The following is an 18,068-nucleotide window of genomic DNA, read 5'->3' as shown; positions in this document are numbered from 1 at the left end:
CTATATACCCCTGCTCGTGAGCTTTGAACTTCTGAGGGATTCGGGACTTTCCTGTGTATGCCTCCCACCTTGACATAAGAGTGCTGGCATGCACACTCACATATGCAACTTACATTTTTTTATTATTTATATTATTATTATGGATTTAGGGTTTCCCTGTGTAGCCTTGGCTGTCATGTAACTCGCTTTGTACACCAGGCTAGTCTTGAACTCAGAGATCTACCTGCCTCTGCCTCCCAAGTGCTGGGATTAAAGGGGTGAGCCACCACTGCCCAGCTTGATTTTATATTTTATGTTTGTTTATATTTTGCCTACTCATTTGTGCCTGGTGCCTACAGAAGCCAGAAGACAGCATTGAGTTCCCTGGAACTGGAATTACAGGTGGTTGTGATGCTGGAAACCAAACCTAGGTCCTTTGGAAGAGAAGCCAGTACTTTTTGCTTGCTTGCTTGCTCATTTATTCGTTTGTTTCTTGTTTATTTTTAAGCCAGTGCTCTTGAGCCATCTCTCCAGCTTCTAGCCTTTTTTGAAGCAGGGTTTCTCTGTGTAACAGCCCTAGCTGTCCTAGAACTTGCTCTGTAGAACAGGCTGTTCTTGAATTCTCAGAGATCCTCCTGCCTCTGCCTCCTAAATGCTGGGATTGAAGGTGTGCGCCACCATCACCCAGCTCTAAAAAGTTTTACAAAACGTTTCAATTTTACTGTGTGTGTTTGGGTGGGCTTACACCAAGGCTTGCGTGTGGCAGTGGGAGGACAGCTTGCAGGAGTCAGTTCTCCCCTTCTATCACAGGGTCCCAAGGAGCTCAGGTCAGTCTCGGTGGCAAGTACCTTTATCTGCTGAGCCATTTCACCAGCCCCGAATTTGGCTTTTTTATACGGGTTCTGCAGATTGAATTTAGACTTACATGGTTGATACCTGTAAAACACCACGGTGTTTCTCCACACCACAGTGAGCAAACCCCAAAAGGGTTTCTCTGTGTAGCCCTGGCTGTCCTGGAGCTCACTCTGTAGACCAGGCTGGTTTCAAACTCAGAGATCCTCCTGCCTCTGCCTCCCAGGGAATAAAGATGTGTGCCATCACTGCCCAGCTGTGAGCAAATTCTTTAAAGGAAGTGTATGTCTTTGTTTTTCTGGAAAAGCCTAGGGCTGGAGAGATGGCTCAGTGGTTAAGAGCATTGCCTGCTCTTCCAAAGGTCCTGAGTTCAATTCCAGCAACCACATGGTGGCTCACAACCATCTGTAATGAGGTCTGGTTTCCTCTTCTGGCTTGCAGACATACACACAGACAGAATATTGTATACATAATAAATAAATAAGTATTTAAAAAAAAAGCCTAATATACTAGCTAATAAGATTGTGCATCTTCAGAGCCAGTTAGCTGCTAAGCTCTCTGCATGTGTTAGTCCTCCAGATTCTCTCTGTCTGCATGTGTTAGTCCTTGAGATTCTCTCTCTCTCTTTTTTCCGAGGCAGGGATTAAAGGCCTGCGCCACCACGGCCCTGCTGCTTGAGGTCACTTCTGATTGGTCATTTTACAGATGAGGTTTTGGCCTAGAATTTTCCCAAGGTGTGATAAAGTCAGGCTGGGATTCCTAGCAGTCCCACCCTAGGATCTAGGTAGGTGGGCTTTTCCCTACCTAGTATAGTATAGGTAAAGATACTCTGAAGCAAGAATCAGGACACAAATAACAAGTGATATCATTTTAATTGTTACACTTATCAATGGGATGAATAAAATGACCAGGGAAGGGGCAGGGTAGGGTGTTGGCCCTGGCCGGATGGTCCCAAGAACCCCTAGGTCCTGTAGGTACAGCTCAGAATAGCCACAAGGTGGCGCCAGACCAGACTCCACAGACCCTACTCAGCATGCAAACCCAGGGTTGGGCATAGGGAGTCTATTAATGGTTCCAGAGCTAAGGGTCTGGGAACCTTCTTTCGCAGTTCAGGATTCTTAGGTCCGAGAGCCAGGCCTCTGTGGAGCCCATCTGTGGAGGTATGGTTCTACCGGCTCAGCCTGGGGACTAGGTCCAGCCCAGTCAACAGAGCAGGTCAGCTCCCGAGTCTTTCTCCAGCTGAGGGACGTGGGAGGCAAAGTGGGTTCCAAACTAGTCAGGAGATGAGGCAAAATCTCTGGGTAATCCGCCGCCAGAAGTTACGACTCGGACTGCTGAGTGCCACATTAACCGCTTCCTGGAAGACGGCTTCCACGTTGTCATGGAGCCGAGCTGAACACTCAAGGTAGGTCACTGCCCCCACAGACCTTGCCATATCGTGGCCCTGCCAGGGAAAAATAGGAGCTACTACCAGTTGCGGGTACAGGGTGAAACTCACATTTGGTCTCCTTGCAGCCCTTCTGGCCATCTGGGAGTCTGGAGGACAACAGTGGGAAGTGGGGCTTTTCTAGGACACCCACAGTGGACAATAACCTGTGTGTTGCAGGGAAGGTTAATAACATGGACCCCAGGGGCCCCATTTGTGAGATATATATATATATATATATATATATATATATATATATATATATATATATATATATATATATATATTCTATTCATCCTTTTCCTGACAGAAGCTTCTAGAAAGTGTCCTGCTTTCTGCTTCCAAGTGCCAGCAGTTCCTGACTTCCCCCAAGACCCCCGAGAGTGCTACACACCTGTCACAGTGGAGCAGTATCTTGAGTTCCCTCCCCCAAGTCCTCTGGCCCAAGGGCTAGCTTCCTACCCTGTGGTAGGTCACGGGCTCCAACCCATTCTTCCGCAGCTTGTTCACTAGCACCTTGTCCTTGCGCAGATCTGTCTTGCAGCCCACGACGATGATGGGCACTCCCTTACAGAAGTGCGTCACCTCTGGGTACCACTGCGGGGGGAGAGTTACAAGTGAGCCACTCTCCATCCACCACCCTGTCCTAGGGAAGGGGCTACCGGTGGCCTCAAAACCAGGATCAGGGGGGCTGGAGAGATGGCTCAGTGGTTAAGAGCATTGCCTGCTCTTCCAAAGGTCCTGAGTTCAATTCCCGGCAACCACATGGTGGCTCACAACCATCTGTAATGAGGTCTGGTGCCCTCTTCTGGCCTGCAGACATACACACAGACAGAATATTGTATACATAAAAAAAAAAAAACAAAAAAAAACCAGGATCAGCTCCTTTAGAGCAGTCTACACTAGACCCAGGACCTGCCCTTCTGCCCTCCTCTTCTCCCCTAGCTGCTCTGGCTCCCTGGGTGACCTCCTCAGTACACCCTACCTAACTGGCCAGCTCCATACTCCCCGCAGGGGACCCACAGATTCCAGTTACCATAGGCCTGTGACTCCTCCCTATCCCAGGCTGCTCCTCATCCTTGGGAAGTAGGGACTCAGTTTTCCGCTTGCTCTGATCCAGCGTCCCTCCACCCATCAGCAAACCCTGGAGTCTACCCACTGTGGCACCGTACCATAGGCACCACTGTTCTTCCCTGTCCTCATGCCCATAACAAGGTCGGTCCAGAGATGTGCTCAGCCCTAGACTTGTCACTTTAATAGAAAGTGAAGGAATGAAAGTATCTTGACTCTGTATGGTTGCCATGAAGGTAAATGAACAGTGCCCATTACATGGCCAGTCTCTCTCTCTCTCTCTCTTTCTTTTTTTCTGAGACAGGGTTTCTCTGTGAAACAGTCCTGGCTGTCTGAAACCAGGCTGGCCTTGAACTCACAGAGATCCACTTGCCTGTGCCTCCCAAGTGCTGGGATTAAAGGCATGCAAGTTCTTAATAAATGTTGTTGCTGCCTTTGCTAATGCTGTCACTGCCCAATGTATTGCTTCTGTGGAGGTCTTGGCAAGCAGTGGCTGAGGGGCTGTGCCATGGCTGGGCAGAGGAAAACATACTGCCTCTTTGACCCTTGAGGGGAGCCGTGAGAATCCCTCTTGATCCTGGGCATCATGAGAGGCTGCTGACTATCAGCAGCGGACATGGAGTGGAGTGCCGACAGCTGCTAGAACTGGACTTTATAGTTCACGTGACCTCCAGCAGGCCCAGGCTAGGGAGGCAGCCTGAGTCGCCCAGCATTGTCAGCAGAGTCAGAAGGAAAAGACCCAGCGTCTAGGCTGCACTGAGGGCAGGCAAGGAGCCACTAGAGTGAGCCAGAGGACCGGCCCTGCTACCACATTTCTATGTGACCCCAGGCAAGATGCTGCCCTGTTCTGAACCTCACATTATCTATGGATGTATCAAACCCAGCAGACTCATTAAGGGCCTGCCAAGCCTTTTTTGTTTATTTTTGTTTTTAGACAGGGTTTCACTATAAACTACAAGAACTCACTATGTAGACAAGGCTGGCCTCAAACTCCTAGAGATTCGCCTGTCTCTGTTTCCTGGGTGCTGAGATTAAGGACATGAGCCACCATGTCTGGCACTTGAAAATTTCTTGTTCTTTATGTGTGTGTGGATGCTTTGTCTGAATAACATATGCATGCTGCACCTGTGGAGGCCAGAAGAGGGCATTAGATCCTCTGGAACAGGGTTTCTCTGTGTAACTCTGGCTGTTCTAGAACTCACTCTGTAGACCAGGCTGGCCTGGAACTCACAGAGATTCACCGGTCTCTGCCTCTTGAGTGCTGGGATTAAAGGCATGTGCCACCACTGCCCAGCTTTTTGTTTGTTTGCTTTTGAGACAGAATCTCACTGTGTGTTCCCAAATAGTCTGGAACTCACTATATAGACCAGGCTGGCCTCACACTCAGAGATCCGCCTGCCTCTGCCTCCCTACTGCTGGGATTAAAGGCGTGCGCCACCACTGCCCAGCTCAGTATGCCCTCTTCACCACTGAGCCATCTGTCTAGCCCCAGGCCTGCCAAGCTTTGACAGCTGACAGAGCAAAGGGTGATGGGCAGTGGCCTGGGTGTTGAAGTGACACATCCCTCACCCCATCACCTACCCTGTTGGAGACATTGTCAAAGCTGTTTGGACTGGTCACATCGAAGCAGAGGAGCAAGACATTGGCATCGGGGTAGAACAAGGGTCGGAGGCGGTCATAGTCATCTTGCCCTAGGCAAAGGAGAGGAGTCACTCTCTAGTCCTCCTGCCTGCTCTCAACACCTCCCCAACATCAGGGAGGGAACTTAGCAGACCAGGGATTTTAGTGGGTGGAGTCAAGTTTTGCGCATCATGTGGATGTCCCCTGGTGGTGGCTCTTACTTGGCTTGCCTGTGAGATGTGGCAGCCTTGGCCTGGAGAAGCCATCACTGGAAGATCCTGTTCAAGGAGAGAGCCTGAGGTAGAGGCCAGGCTTAGGAATCCACTTTGCCCTTGCGTGTGCAGTGAGGGCGGGGACAGATGTGACCCCAACAGAGAGGTCTTAGCAGGTGGGCTATCAGGGGGCTGCTGGGTCTCCTTGACTTTAGTTAACCAACCCATGTATGGGCAAGGCCAGGAGTAGGAGGGGGTCTGAGAGAAGCTAAATTCAGGGTACAAAGCTTGGGAGCCAGGACCAGCCTATCTCTTGAAGCTGCCTTGGGTTGGAGAAGTGGGCACCTACAGGTGGAGGGTTCAGGTTCTGGGGGCCCCTCCTAATGCCAGTGCCTATTCACTGGGGCTCCCCTTCTCTTTCCTGCCCCCCTAGAGCCCCCCACCTACCTGCTGTGTCCCAGATTTGGAGGTGCACAGGTTTACCCTGCATTTGCAGAGTGACATTATAGCGCTCAAACACTGTGGGGCTGTAGCTCTGTAGAAGAAAGAGGACAGTTAGGAAGCTTTTGAGGGATTTGGAGCAAAGCAGACCCCCGCGAATGTGTAACCCCTCATTGTGCTTGTTTCTGAGAAGGTTCCCAGTGTCACAGTGACCAGCCTTCGGGGAAGGTTTAGAGCCGGGTGCCAGGAAGGTCCCCATCTTCCCTGGCCTTGTTTTCCTTGATTATAAACGGGAAAATGATGCCCCTGTGGTAGGGGTAGACTATTGCCACAAGGAGTCAGTGAAATGTCCAGGCAGAGTGCTCGGCTCAGTCTGCTGCACAGCCAGACCCCGTACATGCTGGTTACTGATATTACCTTTGTCCCGTGCCCACTTCTGAGCTCTCGCGTGTGTGTGTGCACCTCTTTCTGGGAAGATATTAACCTATACCTGCTTCTTCCCTTGTGCACCCATATGTTCATCCAGCAAACATTAGCACTTTGTCCAAGCCTAGTTCTGGGCACCAAGGAGCCTAGACTAACTAAAGAAGACTCGGTCTGGCTTGCAGAGCTCAGTCTCTCAGTTATTTGGGGTCTACTTTGATAGGCTCTCATAAAACCCAGGCTGGTTTTGAACTTCTGATTCTTCTGCTCACAGCCCCTGTTTCAGGATCATAGGTATGCAACATCCTGCCACCCCTTGACTTGGGGTCTTCTTAGCTTAGACTACCCCGAACTCATGGTAATCCTCTTGCCTCAGCCTCTTGAGGCTGAGGATTACAAGCAAGCACCCCCAGGTTTGTCTCTCTTCCTCCTGCCTGCGGGTCCTGATGTAGAACTCTCAGCTACTTCTCCAGCATGATGCCTGTGCTCCCTGCCATGCAGATAATGCACTAAACCTCTGGCACTGCAAGCAAGCCCCCAGTTAAATGTTTGCTTTGGTAAGAGTTACCTTGGCCATGGTGTCTCTTCACAGCAAAAGAACAGTGGCTAGGGAGGCTCCTTTTACAATTTTTATTCATTCATTCATTCATTTTGAGACGGGCTCTCTACCTATCCCTGGAACTCACTGTGTAAATCCACCTGCCTCTGCCTCTCAAGTTCTGGAATTAACATGACCGGTTCCTTCTTTATTTTAAAAAAGGTCTTATGTGTGTGTGTTGCCTACATGAATGAATGTGCACATGTGTGCCACATGCCCATGAGGTCAGAAGAAAGCAAAAGGTCCCCTGGGACTAGAGTTACTGACAGATGTGAGCCATGTGGTTTGGAGTCTTCAGCAAGAGCATCAAGTCCTGAGCCATCTCTCTAGCCCCCTTTTTGAGCTTTCCAGACATGGTCCCATTGTATGACCCTAACTACAGGCCTGGAACTTGCCATGTAGATCAGGTTGGCCTTGAACTCACAGGGATTAAAGGTGAGTACCATGACGCCTGCCTCCCCCCTACCCCGCCCTCGTTTTGGTTCTTTATGAGATGGGGTCTTGCTGTGTAGCCCAGTTTCACTTAGAATCTAATGAGCCTCTGGTTTTCCTCCTGAATGCCAGAGTTGGAGACATATATCATCATGTGAGCTCCTTCTCAATTCTCAGAATCCTAACAGAGTCCTCTCACACACTCCCTGTCTCAGCTTGCCTTTCCTGATCCCCCCTGACGTGTCCTCTCTTGAACGGGTTATCCAGGGCACAGTGTCTGTGCTGGCTAGTCTTATGTCACTTGACATACAAACTAGAGTTATCTGAGGAGAGGGAGCCTCAGTTGAGAAGCTCCTCCATAAGATCCAGCCATCAGGCATTTATTTCCTTTCCTTTCTCTCCACCCCCCCACCCCACACACACACAGGGTCTCACTGTGTAGCCTTGGCTATCCTTGAACTCATTCGATAGACCAGGCTGGCTTTGAACTCAGAGTTTGCCTGCCTCTGCCTCCCAAGTGCTGGGATCAAGGAGATACTCCACCACTGTCCTGCAAGAGCAACATGGACTCTTAACCCCTGAGCCATCTCTAGTCCTGTTATTATTTTTCTAGGACAGAGTCTAACTTTGTAGTTGAGGCTAGCCCGATGGGATTACAGGTGTGCACTGCTGTGCTCAGCATAACTCTTGGGGTGTATTTGTAGGGAGTATTGGGGTTTTGTGGGGGTTTTGTTTTTTGAGGTAGGGTCTTCTGTGGTCTTTAGGGTACCCTAGGCTCACTGTGTACCTGAGATGACCTTGAACTCTCCCCGTGTCTACTTCCCAACTGATGGTGTTGCAGGTATGCAGTACCATACCCGGCTGTTTTGCAGCTTTGTTTCTTCTGTCTTTTTGACACTTAATGTGTGTACACATGTCCTAGAATAGACGTCAGAGGACGATCCACAAAGGTTGATCCTGTCCTCTCACCATGTGGAGGACCTAGGGATTAATCTTGGGTCATTAGGCTCGATGGTTGGAACCTGTACCCTCTGAGTCATATCTCCAGCCCCGTGCTTTCGGAGACAAGGTCTCACTCTAGTTCAGGCTGGTCTCAAACTCAGTGTGATCCTCCTGTCTCTGGGTGGTGGCGCACATCTTTAATCCCAGCTCTCAGAGACAGAGGCAAGCAGATCTCTGTGAGTTCGAGGTCAGCCTGGTCTCTACAGCCAGGGCTACATAGAGAAATCTTGTCTGGAAAAAACAAGGGAAGGGGAGGGGTGCTGCTTACTGACTTGCTTCCCATGGCGTGTGTGCACCACTATGCTTGCCTCCCCATGGCTCCTGCCTTCCCATGGCTCCTGCCTCCCCATGGCTCCTGCCTCCCCATGGCTTCTGTCTCTGGGTTCCTTCCCTGATTAAGTTTCTATCCTGACTTCCTTTAATGATGAGCAGTGATATGGAAGTGTAAGCTAAACCCTTTCCTCCTTGACTTGTTTTTTGGCCATGGTGTTTTGTTGCAGCCATAGAAACCCTGACTAAGACAGTCCCCTACCCCAACCCAGGCTTGTTCCCTGCAGAAGGCACTGGGGCTCCCCTCTCTTTCCTGCCCCTCCCAAAGCCCCACACCTACTTGCCTTGTCCCAGATTTGAAGTGCACCCTCTCTACAATGGTTGAAAAGTGGACCTGATAGATCTGATAGCTAGATGAAAACTAGGGGCCTGAGCCAATGGAGTATGCCAAACTGCTATGTCTGGAACCTTTGGCTATGAGTAGCCCTGGACCTCCTGGTCTTGTTACTGCTTTATTATTTGAACCAGGGTCTCACATAGCCTAGGAACACCTTGAACTTATAATCCTCTTGTTTTCACCTCCTGAATGCGGCAAACATACACAGGCAGGCACCACACCTGGTTTATGTGATGGTGGGGATTGAATCCAGGACTTCATGTATGCCAGGTGGGCACACTACCAACTGAGCTCTTTGCTTGATTTTAATTACATTTATTTATCAGGGGAGGGGCACACATGCCAGGGTACCCATGAGAGGTCAGGGGACAGGAATCTGTGATCTCCTATTATGTGGGTGCTGAGAATGGAACTCAGGTTGTCAGGGTTGGTGAGCCATCTCCTCCTCCCTCCCCTCAGACAGGTTCTCACTGTGTAGCCCAAAATGGCCTGGAACTTACTGCAGTTTTTCTACCCTCGGCCTCTGAGTGCTAGGGTGACAGGCATGAGCCACCGTTCCAGGTTTAACTTCCTATAAGGACCCCTTAGGCTTCTATCACTTGGCCAGGGCTGGCTGGTAGGGTCACAGTGTGGAAATCCCTAGTCTCTTCCTTTCCCATGTTGGGCAGGGTCTTTACCTGCCTATGACTCAGTAGGACTTCATGCCTGTCTTTCTTATGGCCAGATTGCCTGCCAGTCCTCTGAGTCAGGCCCTGGTCAGCTGGGAGGGGCAGTCACAGTGATGGGTCAGTATGTTCTCTAGGGCACCTGGGAGGCCATGCAGTAGAGAGCAATCGGCGAAGTCAGCATGGACAGTCTGCCACTTCCTATAGCAATAGAAGTGGACAGGGACAGACAAGAGCCCAAGCTGCCTTCCCATCTCTGTTTGCAGGCTTAGGGCCCTCTTCCTTTCAGCATTTTTCCTGTAGGAGGGAAAGAGAGTGAGGACAGCACTGACTTTAAGATCAGATGAGCTTGGTTTAGGACCCAGCTCTGACAACCACCAGCTGTGTGGCCTTGGGTCTGCACCATCACTGGTTAGGAGAAACAGTGCCACCTTGGGATGCAAAGGAAAGGCCTGATGAAGCACGGATGGTCACTGCTCACCTGGTTGGCAGTACCCGTCCCCAACTGCTGCCTCTGGCCTCTGCCCTAGAGCAAGAACCTGTCACTGTGGCACCACTGACCTCTGCATCTGAGACCACAATGTGGTCACCCACATACCAGCTGAGGGCTCTCCTGATCTGAGCGTCAGGATGGCCCCACAGGCCAGTGCTTCACAAAGTGTGAAGATGGCCCCAGCCCACTACTCCCTAAGGCTCTTTTCTGAGACTCAGACAGACAACCTCCGTAGTCCTCAAGAGGTTCTGAGGAAAGTGACTTGCCTAGGGTCATGCACTAGGTGGGCTAGGCAGAAGCAGAGAGTAGGGGCTGTTGGTCTTCATGGACTACACCAGTCAGCCACCTTCCTCTTCTGAGGTCACCAATTCTTGCTCCTGAGGTCAGACAGACCAGACACGAGCTGAAAAGGGCTGTGTCATCTTCGCCACTGAGAAGTGTCACCGCCCCACCCCTTACTTGGGAATGTTACTTTATCTATACCTTCAGTGGTGTTCTTTGACCACCCTCCCCCCCACCCCAGGCAGAAGTGCCTAATCTTATCTGTTCAGTTTTGCTCAGCCAGAGACCCAAGGCCTGGCCCAGGCTGACCCAGGACAGAGGTGACTCAGCCCCGGGCTTGCCCTCCTGGGGTTCACAACAGGTGACTATCACAGAACGAGAACAGGGTTCCCCAGGTGGACACCTATAGAGACTGGAGCAGAGTGAGAAGGACTTCCAACTTGGCTAGTTCTGCAGACGGGGTGTTTTCTCCCACCTCCTGGCTACTAGGAATGTTTGCTTTCTCGGTGCCAACTGAGGCTTTCTGGAGATTGATGCCTCTCCCTGCCCCATAAGCTCTATTGTGCCCCTTCTGCCTTGAACTTGGGCTCCAGCCAGAGAGGGTCACAGAGGCCGCTTCACATTTCCAGCGTGTTCTCTTCTCTGCCCTTTGCTGCAAGCGGAAAGCCTGAAAGATGGACCCTAAGCCTCCAGGCTGCTGGCGCCCTGGCTTTTAGGCTGCCTGAGGCAGAAGCGGCTGAAGCTGGGCTAAGAGACTGCAGTGATGGCTTCAGAGGTCACGGAGTGCCCTGGGGTGCTCAGGGCAGGGCCACCTGAGCTCCATATCAGAGCTACCACCGTGGTCCCTTCGAAAGGCACTACCCATAATCACAGCACTTGGGAGATGGAGGCAAGATTAGGAGGAATAGCCTGGACTACTTGAGACCTCATCTCAAGAAACAAACCAGCATTCAGGAGGCAAAGGCAGGTGAATCTCTGAGTTCAAGGCCAGCCTGGTCTACAGATAGAGTTCCAGGATGGCCGGGGTTACACACACAGAGAAACCCTGTCTCAGAAAAACAAAACAAAATAAAAAACAATATATAATGCTGGGATTCCACGTAAGTGGTATTACACACCTGTAATCCCAGCACTATGACAGCAGAGGCAGGAGGATCATTGATTTGAGTTGAACCTGGGCTACATGTGGAGACTGTCTCAAAAACTAAACAAAACTAACTTGATAACTTACTAAAACTAATGAACTAAAGGGGCCCTCTCTCAGGTCAGGGACCTCCCAGATGAGGGAGAATAAGGACAAATGGTATACACACACACGCACACACACACATACACACACACACACACATACACACACACATACACGCCTACTCTGTTCTTTTGTCACTCCAATGTGTCCTGTAAAACATACATAGTTCATGGGCTTTAAGGTGTTTCCATATGAAATTAGCATGATCTCTGCAGTCAGCGTCCATCTGGAGTGTCTGAGCCAGGACAATGATGCTGAGGCCTCTCTCTTTAGGTGCCCTCCTCTGATCCCCCGGCTGTCACAACGGCCAGGTTTCCACGGGCAGCACCTAGAGACCTGGAAACTATCTCCTCAGCTTAAAAAAAACTTGTGTAATTGGTCAAAGGAGGTGATGTCAGCTTTGCAATCCACAAAACCAAAGGCTCTGAGCTGGGTATGGTGGCACATACAAGTAATCCCAGCAACCCTCAGGGCAAGAGACGGGAGGCCTCAAGGCCTACACAGTGGCATCCTGTCTCAAGAATAAAACAGAAACCACTAAGGGCCCAAAACATAAAAACCACCAGCTCACTGGTGCAGAGTGCCTAGCAAGCCCCGCTGGCACCTTTGCCAGGGCAGCTTCTCGGACTCCGGCATTAGACTGCCCAGCTCTGCAGTCCCAGAGGCTGGAAGGACACAGGGACAGGAAGGGAAACGGACGTGCTCCTGGAGGCAGACTCATGGAGGCACAGAACGTGGGCTCAGCCACTGTCCTGGTCACTGGACAGCCAGTGAGCCACTGCAGGAGTCACAGTGGCAAGTCCAGAGAGCCAAGCCTTACCCCGGTACCGCGCTGAGCTGTCCATCAGCCTTCTGCCTCACCTTCCCAACTCCCTTCCCTCCCATGACGCTGCTCTGAGAAACTGAGGCTTCGAGTCAAAGCAAGTCAGCGAGCGAACAAGGCTCTTCAGAGAAAGGTCTAGGTTTCCTATCTTCCTCTCTACAGGGAAACGCAGGATCTGCACCACAGTGGCCAGGGTTGGAGAAGAGCTATGTCTCCCAAGGGACATCATTTATCAACTTTCCTGAGTCCTTGCATGCAGACTGGGATCTGAGCTCCTCACCTCTATCCACTCACTCGTCTGAACTCAGGTAGGGACTGCCAGTCCTATCGTGCAGTTAAGGAAGCAGGCACAGAGAGGGTAAGGAACTTGCCTAAAGGCACACAGCTGTAAGAGGCAAAGGCTTGGTTTGACTGCAGCCAGTCTGGCTCCAAAGTCCTCACTCTCTCTTAGCCAAGTTGTGACATTGCTCTCCTAGGATTTGCTATTTCCCCAGGTGGCCTAATTCAGTCCCTGTGACACCCCTCCCCCTAAGTGCCATTAGTCTCACTTCGCCCCTACAGGCTAAATCTGAAACTCTGCCTTCGACCCCAGGCTCTCTTGGGACATCTCCCTCTTTCTCCTCCTCACCCCACACACACTCAGGATACTGGAGCTGGGTACTTTGAGGCAGCTCTTGGCAGACCCGCACATTGTCCCAGCGAGGGGACAGCGCAAGGCCAAGGGTGAGGGCACTCACCTCTGGGAAGTTCCCGGCGGCGTAGACCATCATCAGCGACGTCTTCCCGCAGCCCCCGTCGCCCACCAGGACCACTTTGACCGAGCGCCCGCTTAGCGGCGCCTCCTCCCCGGCGGCCTGGGCCGCCTTCATCCCGAGCGGGCGGGCGGGCGGGCGGGCGGGCAGCCGTGCGCGGAGCAGCCGGTGGTGCGCGGCGGGCTAGCTGCGGCGGGCGCGGGGCTGGCCCGGCGGGACAGGAATGTGGAAGGGGCGGGGCGGCGGGAGGAAGTGGGAGCGGGGCGGCCCTGGCAGGAGGCGGCCCGGGGGGCGGGGGACACTCAGCTCAGGTGAGAGGCTCTGACCAGGATGGGGGCGCGATAGCCGGCCAGGCGTGGAGCGCTCCCGGGGTACGGTCTCCTGGCGTCCTAGCTGGCCACTCATGAAACACCTTTGGAGCACCTACTGTGGGGCGCAGTCACTGAGGCCACAGAGGTGGGCGGAAACCTATGCCTCCAGAGGGCACCCGGGGCTCCTGGGGGAAAAAATAACTAGACAGGCAGTTGAAGAGGGGTTGGGGACAGGGAGGGAAGACGCACCTGGGCTGGCCCATCTGCCTGGGAGGGAGGTGGTCTTTTATGAGTGAATGAAATGAACGAATCTAAGTTTCTGTGCTTGGGGGCCTAACAATCCAGACCACCTTCAGGTGCAGGACAGATGAGAAGGGAATGGCCCGGACATGCCCTTGTGGGTTCCTGCAGGACCTCTTTGGCCAACACCAGGATTCTTCAATGAAGGCGAATCACTACCTGTCTCCCCCAGACAGGCAAGGATCTAGGGAAACTACGGAACCGTCCATCTGTAGCTCTCATAGCAGGCTCTGGCATATGGCTGATGCCATGAGTGGTCCTTAGTATAATACTTACGTTAAAATTTTATTTTTGTGTGAATGGGTTTTTATCTGAGTGTATGTCTGCATCACGGACATACTTGGTGACCGCTGCCCTCCGAAGTCTTGGAACTCGAGTGACAGACAAATAGGAGCCACTATGTGGGGGAACCTGAGTTCTCTGGCATAGCAGCCAATGCTCTTAACCTCTGGGCTATCTCTCCAGCTCCTTGGTAGAATATTTAACCAACACAGATGGTCCTTCGTTTCCAAGAATCTGGGGCCCCTGCGCTGTTCAAGTCACAACATCTACTGTGAGAAGCCTAGACTGGGAGCTGGGCAGGCCACCATCAATGTAAGATCTGCCTGAGGCAGAGAGACCAGAGAGAGAAAAAGGGACTCCTCACCTGGGGTAAACACGGAGGACATTTTCACGGGAGAGGCAGTCTTGAAGAAAAAGTAACAGGTGTTTCAAAGACAACACAAAGAGGCTGGCGTAAGGTGGCCCCGCCCCCTTCCAAGCTACGGGCTAGAGGGCGGGGCTTGACTGAGGAGTTGGAGGCGCATTTGGGATTTCAGGAATAAATCCAATATGGAACTGAAAACTTACTGTCCTCTAAATCCCGCGTTCTCCTTTGTGATTATATATATATTTAATTTTTAGTGGACATAAGTAGGCTGGGAATGTAGCTTTTCTGCTAGAATGTTTAGCTAGCATGCATGAAAGCCCGAGTTCCACCCCACTATCACATAAACTGAACTTGGAGGTGCATGCTTGTGATTCCAGTTCTAGTGAAGTGAAGGCAGGAGGATCGGAAATTCAGTTAGTGTCAGCTTGGCCATACAGAAAGTTTAAGACCAGCCTGGGCTAGATGTTCTGTCTAAAAGAAGTGGGGGCGGGGGGCGGTCTTTGTCTTCCCAGACTTTGGACTGGGTGTTTACGTGGAAGTTAAGTGGACCAAAGTCGGAAGTCTTTGGGTGTTACCTCCCACCCCACACTGGTTATGACGTCATCCCCATGGTATTCAAAGTCAGGTGAAAAGAACTGTCAGACCTATATGATCTTCATTGTGTCCCAAGAAGGCAGTTTCCAGTTCCCCTCAGGGCGGCGGCTGCCAGCTCAGCTGCACAGAGGGAACCTCCCCAAGACAGCTCTGCCCCTTCCCTGAAACTGCCACAGGGCTGGGTAGGACTTGGCATGAGGCTGGGTATGTAGCTGAGCAGGACGCCCAATCCAAGGAGTGGTAAGGAGGGGCCCTGTGTCCCGTCCCTGTCCCAGTCCCTGTCCCGTCGTGCCTCCCCCCCCCCCACCGTCCTGTCCTGTCCCGTCCCATCCCCACTCCAGTCAGCTGTCAGCCTAGTCATCCCTGCTTGCTGTCACCAGTCCTGGGAGGCAGGTGGAGCCAGAGTAAGGGTGGAGGAAGTTGAGAGTCAGGCCAAGGAGGTTGACCTCGGTTGCTATAGGGATAATCACTGTAATGACACCCTTGACAGTCACACTTTACTGTTTCTCTACCTCCTGGTAACAGCACCCACTGATGGGTGGGAGCTTCTGTGCAGGGACTGTCCACCAGGAGGCAGGAATTGCTAGCTCCATTTTACAGAGGAGAAAACTGAGGCTTAGAGAAGGTAACTTCTTGTTTAAGCTCCAATGATAGTTAAGAGGCCAGTGGCACATGGACCCGGGTAAGACTAGCCTACAGCTGCTCCCAAATCTTACTTCTTGTCCTTTATTGCTCTCAGCTCTCACACTATGAGGTAGGCTCGGGGGATGGTCCTACTTCTTGTTTGCAGACTTGAGGACTGAACCCCAGAGGGAGGACGCTGCTTAGATTAGGCCATTAAGACCCAGAGCTGGGACTTGTTCTTTCCCATGTCCAGCCCAGCCTCATCAACAGTCTCTGCTCAGGTTCCTGCGAGAGGCATATCAGTCAGTCACTGACCCATGGCCATCTGCCCTGGTGACCGGGAGCTTTCCCAAATCTGACATTACTGGACTCTGGACTTCACTGTTTTCCTGAAGTTTATTTTTGGAGTGGCCCAGGCCACATAGTCGGCCTCATCAGGGTGCTGTTTGCTGTTTTTCTGTTTACCGTAGCTGCTGCTGCTGACTTCCGGCCTGTGGGTGACTCAACCCCTCCAGGCCCCATCAATCCCAAGCCCAGAATTCTTTATGAACCCTGTGTAGCATGTGACTGCCCTGCAGACCTCAGCACCGAGGAGGGGGTGGGGCCAGCATCCGTCTGGAATGTTGTTCTTAGTGATGCAGGTCTCCAGCAGAGCCAGGGCCACCTCAAGAGCTACCCGGGGCTGACCACAGCTGACCCATTTCTGTACCCCAGACTATCTCAGACAGGCGCCAGCTGTGGTTCCGGATATTATGTCTAATTGACAGCCTGGCTGGACAAACACGGGAAGAGAGAGAAAAGAACAGAATGAAGTAAATAGGAAAGGACAGGGAAGAAGGGAAGGGAAGAAAGAGGAGATTGAAAGAATCAAACTGACCAAATGGCTGAGCGTGGTGGTGGTACACGCCTGTAACCCCAGCACTCAGCAGGAGGGCGGTTCTCTGTGAGTTCAAGGCCAGACTGGGCTACAGAGCAAGTTCCAAGCTAGACAGAGTTAAACAGTGAAACCTCAAAATAAATAAACAAGGAAATACATAAATAAATATAGAAGAGCTGAAGGCTAAATACATATAACGCGTGACCATAGGTGGGGCCGTGTTCTGCAGCTTCTACTTGCTCCAAGGATAGACCCCCTAACTTTTGGCCCCACTTTTTGGTCCACCTCTGCCCTCCCTTGCAGCTGGGCATCTCAGGCTGCTCTGACTCTTTGCTGCCACCGCGTGACCGCTCTGTTCTCTGCAGGTCATTCCCAGGGCTTTCCCCTGGGGCTCCTGGCATGGGGTGCTGAGTGTTTATGTAGACACGGCCTCGCCTTTGGGGGGCCTTGGCAGGGTGACCTGGGGTACAATTCTCCAAGCCTTTGCATGTGCTCTGTATGCCCTCCCTCTTTAGTCCCAACCACCAGATTCCAGAAGTCCTTGGATTCAGCCTGGACTGTGCCATTCAAAACTTTGCCCTCACATAAATCGAGCACTTACTGTGTGCCATGCACTTGGCAATGCCGTTTCATCCTGCCCTTGGAAGTACATACGATTCCTATGCATCTGTGAAATGAAGAAGCAGAGGCCCAAAGAGGAGAGAGAACTTAGACAAGGCCCAGCTAGCAGTTAAAACCTGGACACTGAGTTCCAGAGTTTGTCCTTACAGAATCCTCACAAATTAAGCCAAGTTGGTGGCCATGCCTGTAATCACAGCACTTGGGAGATAGAGGCAGTAGAAATAGGAGTTCAGTGTTATCCTTATCTATATAATGGGTTTGAGGCCAGCCCAGGATCTGTGAGGCCCAGCCCCTAAACAAAAGTCAGGCCCTACTATCACACTGATGATTTTCTCAAATACCACCATAGAATCTTTGTCCGGCAACAGATGGAGATAGAGTCAGAGACCCTCATCAGAGCAACAGACTGAGCTCCCAAGGTCCAGCTGAAGAGCAGAAGGAGGGAGAAAATGAGCAAGGAAGTCTGGACTGCCAGGGGTTGGTCCACCCACTGAGGCAGTGTGCCTGTTCTAATGGGAGCTCATCAAATCCAGCTGGACCGGGACTGAATGAGCATGCGATCAAACTGGACTCTCTGAATGTGGCTGACAATGGGGGCTGACTGGGAAGCCATTGATAAAGGCACTGGGACTTGTTTCTACTGCACGTACTGGCTTTTTGAGACCCTAGTCTATTTGGATGCAGAGCTTCCTAGGCCTGGATGTAGTAGGGAGGGCCTTGGACTTCCCACTGGGCAGGGTTCCCTGCCCTCTCTTAAGGAGGGAGGAAGGGGGAGGAGGGTGAGTGGGGGAGCAGGAAGGGAATGGGAGGAGGGGAGGAAGTGTAAATTTTTTAATGGAAATAACAATCCAAAAGGCGGGGGCAACTGGAGAGCTGACTCAGTGGTTAAGCGCACTTGTTGCTCTGACAGAGGACCTGAGTTCGGGTCTCAGCACCAGATGGTAGTTCACAGCCAGTAAGTCCAGTTTCAGAGTATTCGATCCCTCTCTGACCTCTGTGGACACTGGGCACACATATGGTACACATGCATTCGTGCAAAACACTGACTCTACATATAAAATAAACAATTTTAAATAAACAAATGAAGTCAGAGGTGTGAGGAGCA

At 51.7% G+C, this 18,068-nt stretch overlaps 1 protein-coding gene across 1 annotated transcript; it reads right to left on the bottom strand.

Moving 5' to 3' along the window:
• Positions 1-1,686: 1,686 nt before the first annotated feature.
• Positions 1,687-13,134, bottom strand: Rhod (ras homolog family member D). The gene is made up of 5 exons (XM_041661648.1): positions 12,973-13,134; positions 5,608-5,695; positions 4,910-5,019; positions 2,720-2,854; positions 1,687-2,275 (listed from the first exon to the last, which is right to left on the bottom strand). Exons 1-5 carry the CDS (start codon positions 13,102-13,104, stop codon positions 2,108-2,110), a joined length of 633 nt encoding a protein of 210 aa, XP_041517582.1. The 5' UTR covers positions 13,105-13,134; the 3' UTR covers positions 1,687-2,107.
• Between the last annotated feature and the right edge of the window lie 4,934 nt (positions 13,135-18,068).

This window comes from Microtus oregoni, unplaced genomic scaffold, assembly GCF_018167655.1.
Source record: "Microtus oregoni isolate MIOR12 unplaced genomic scaffold, Mior012 000012F_ref0000307, whole genome shotgun sequence".
NCBI classification, from domain to species: domain Eukaryota; kingdom Metazoa; phylum Chordata; class Mammalia; order Rodentia; family Cricetidae; genus Microtus; species Microtus oregoni.
Note: the sequence above shows the minus strand (reverse complement) of the source record. Positions and strands in the feature narration are given on the sequence as shown.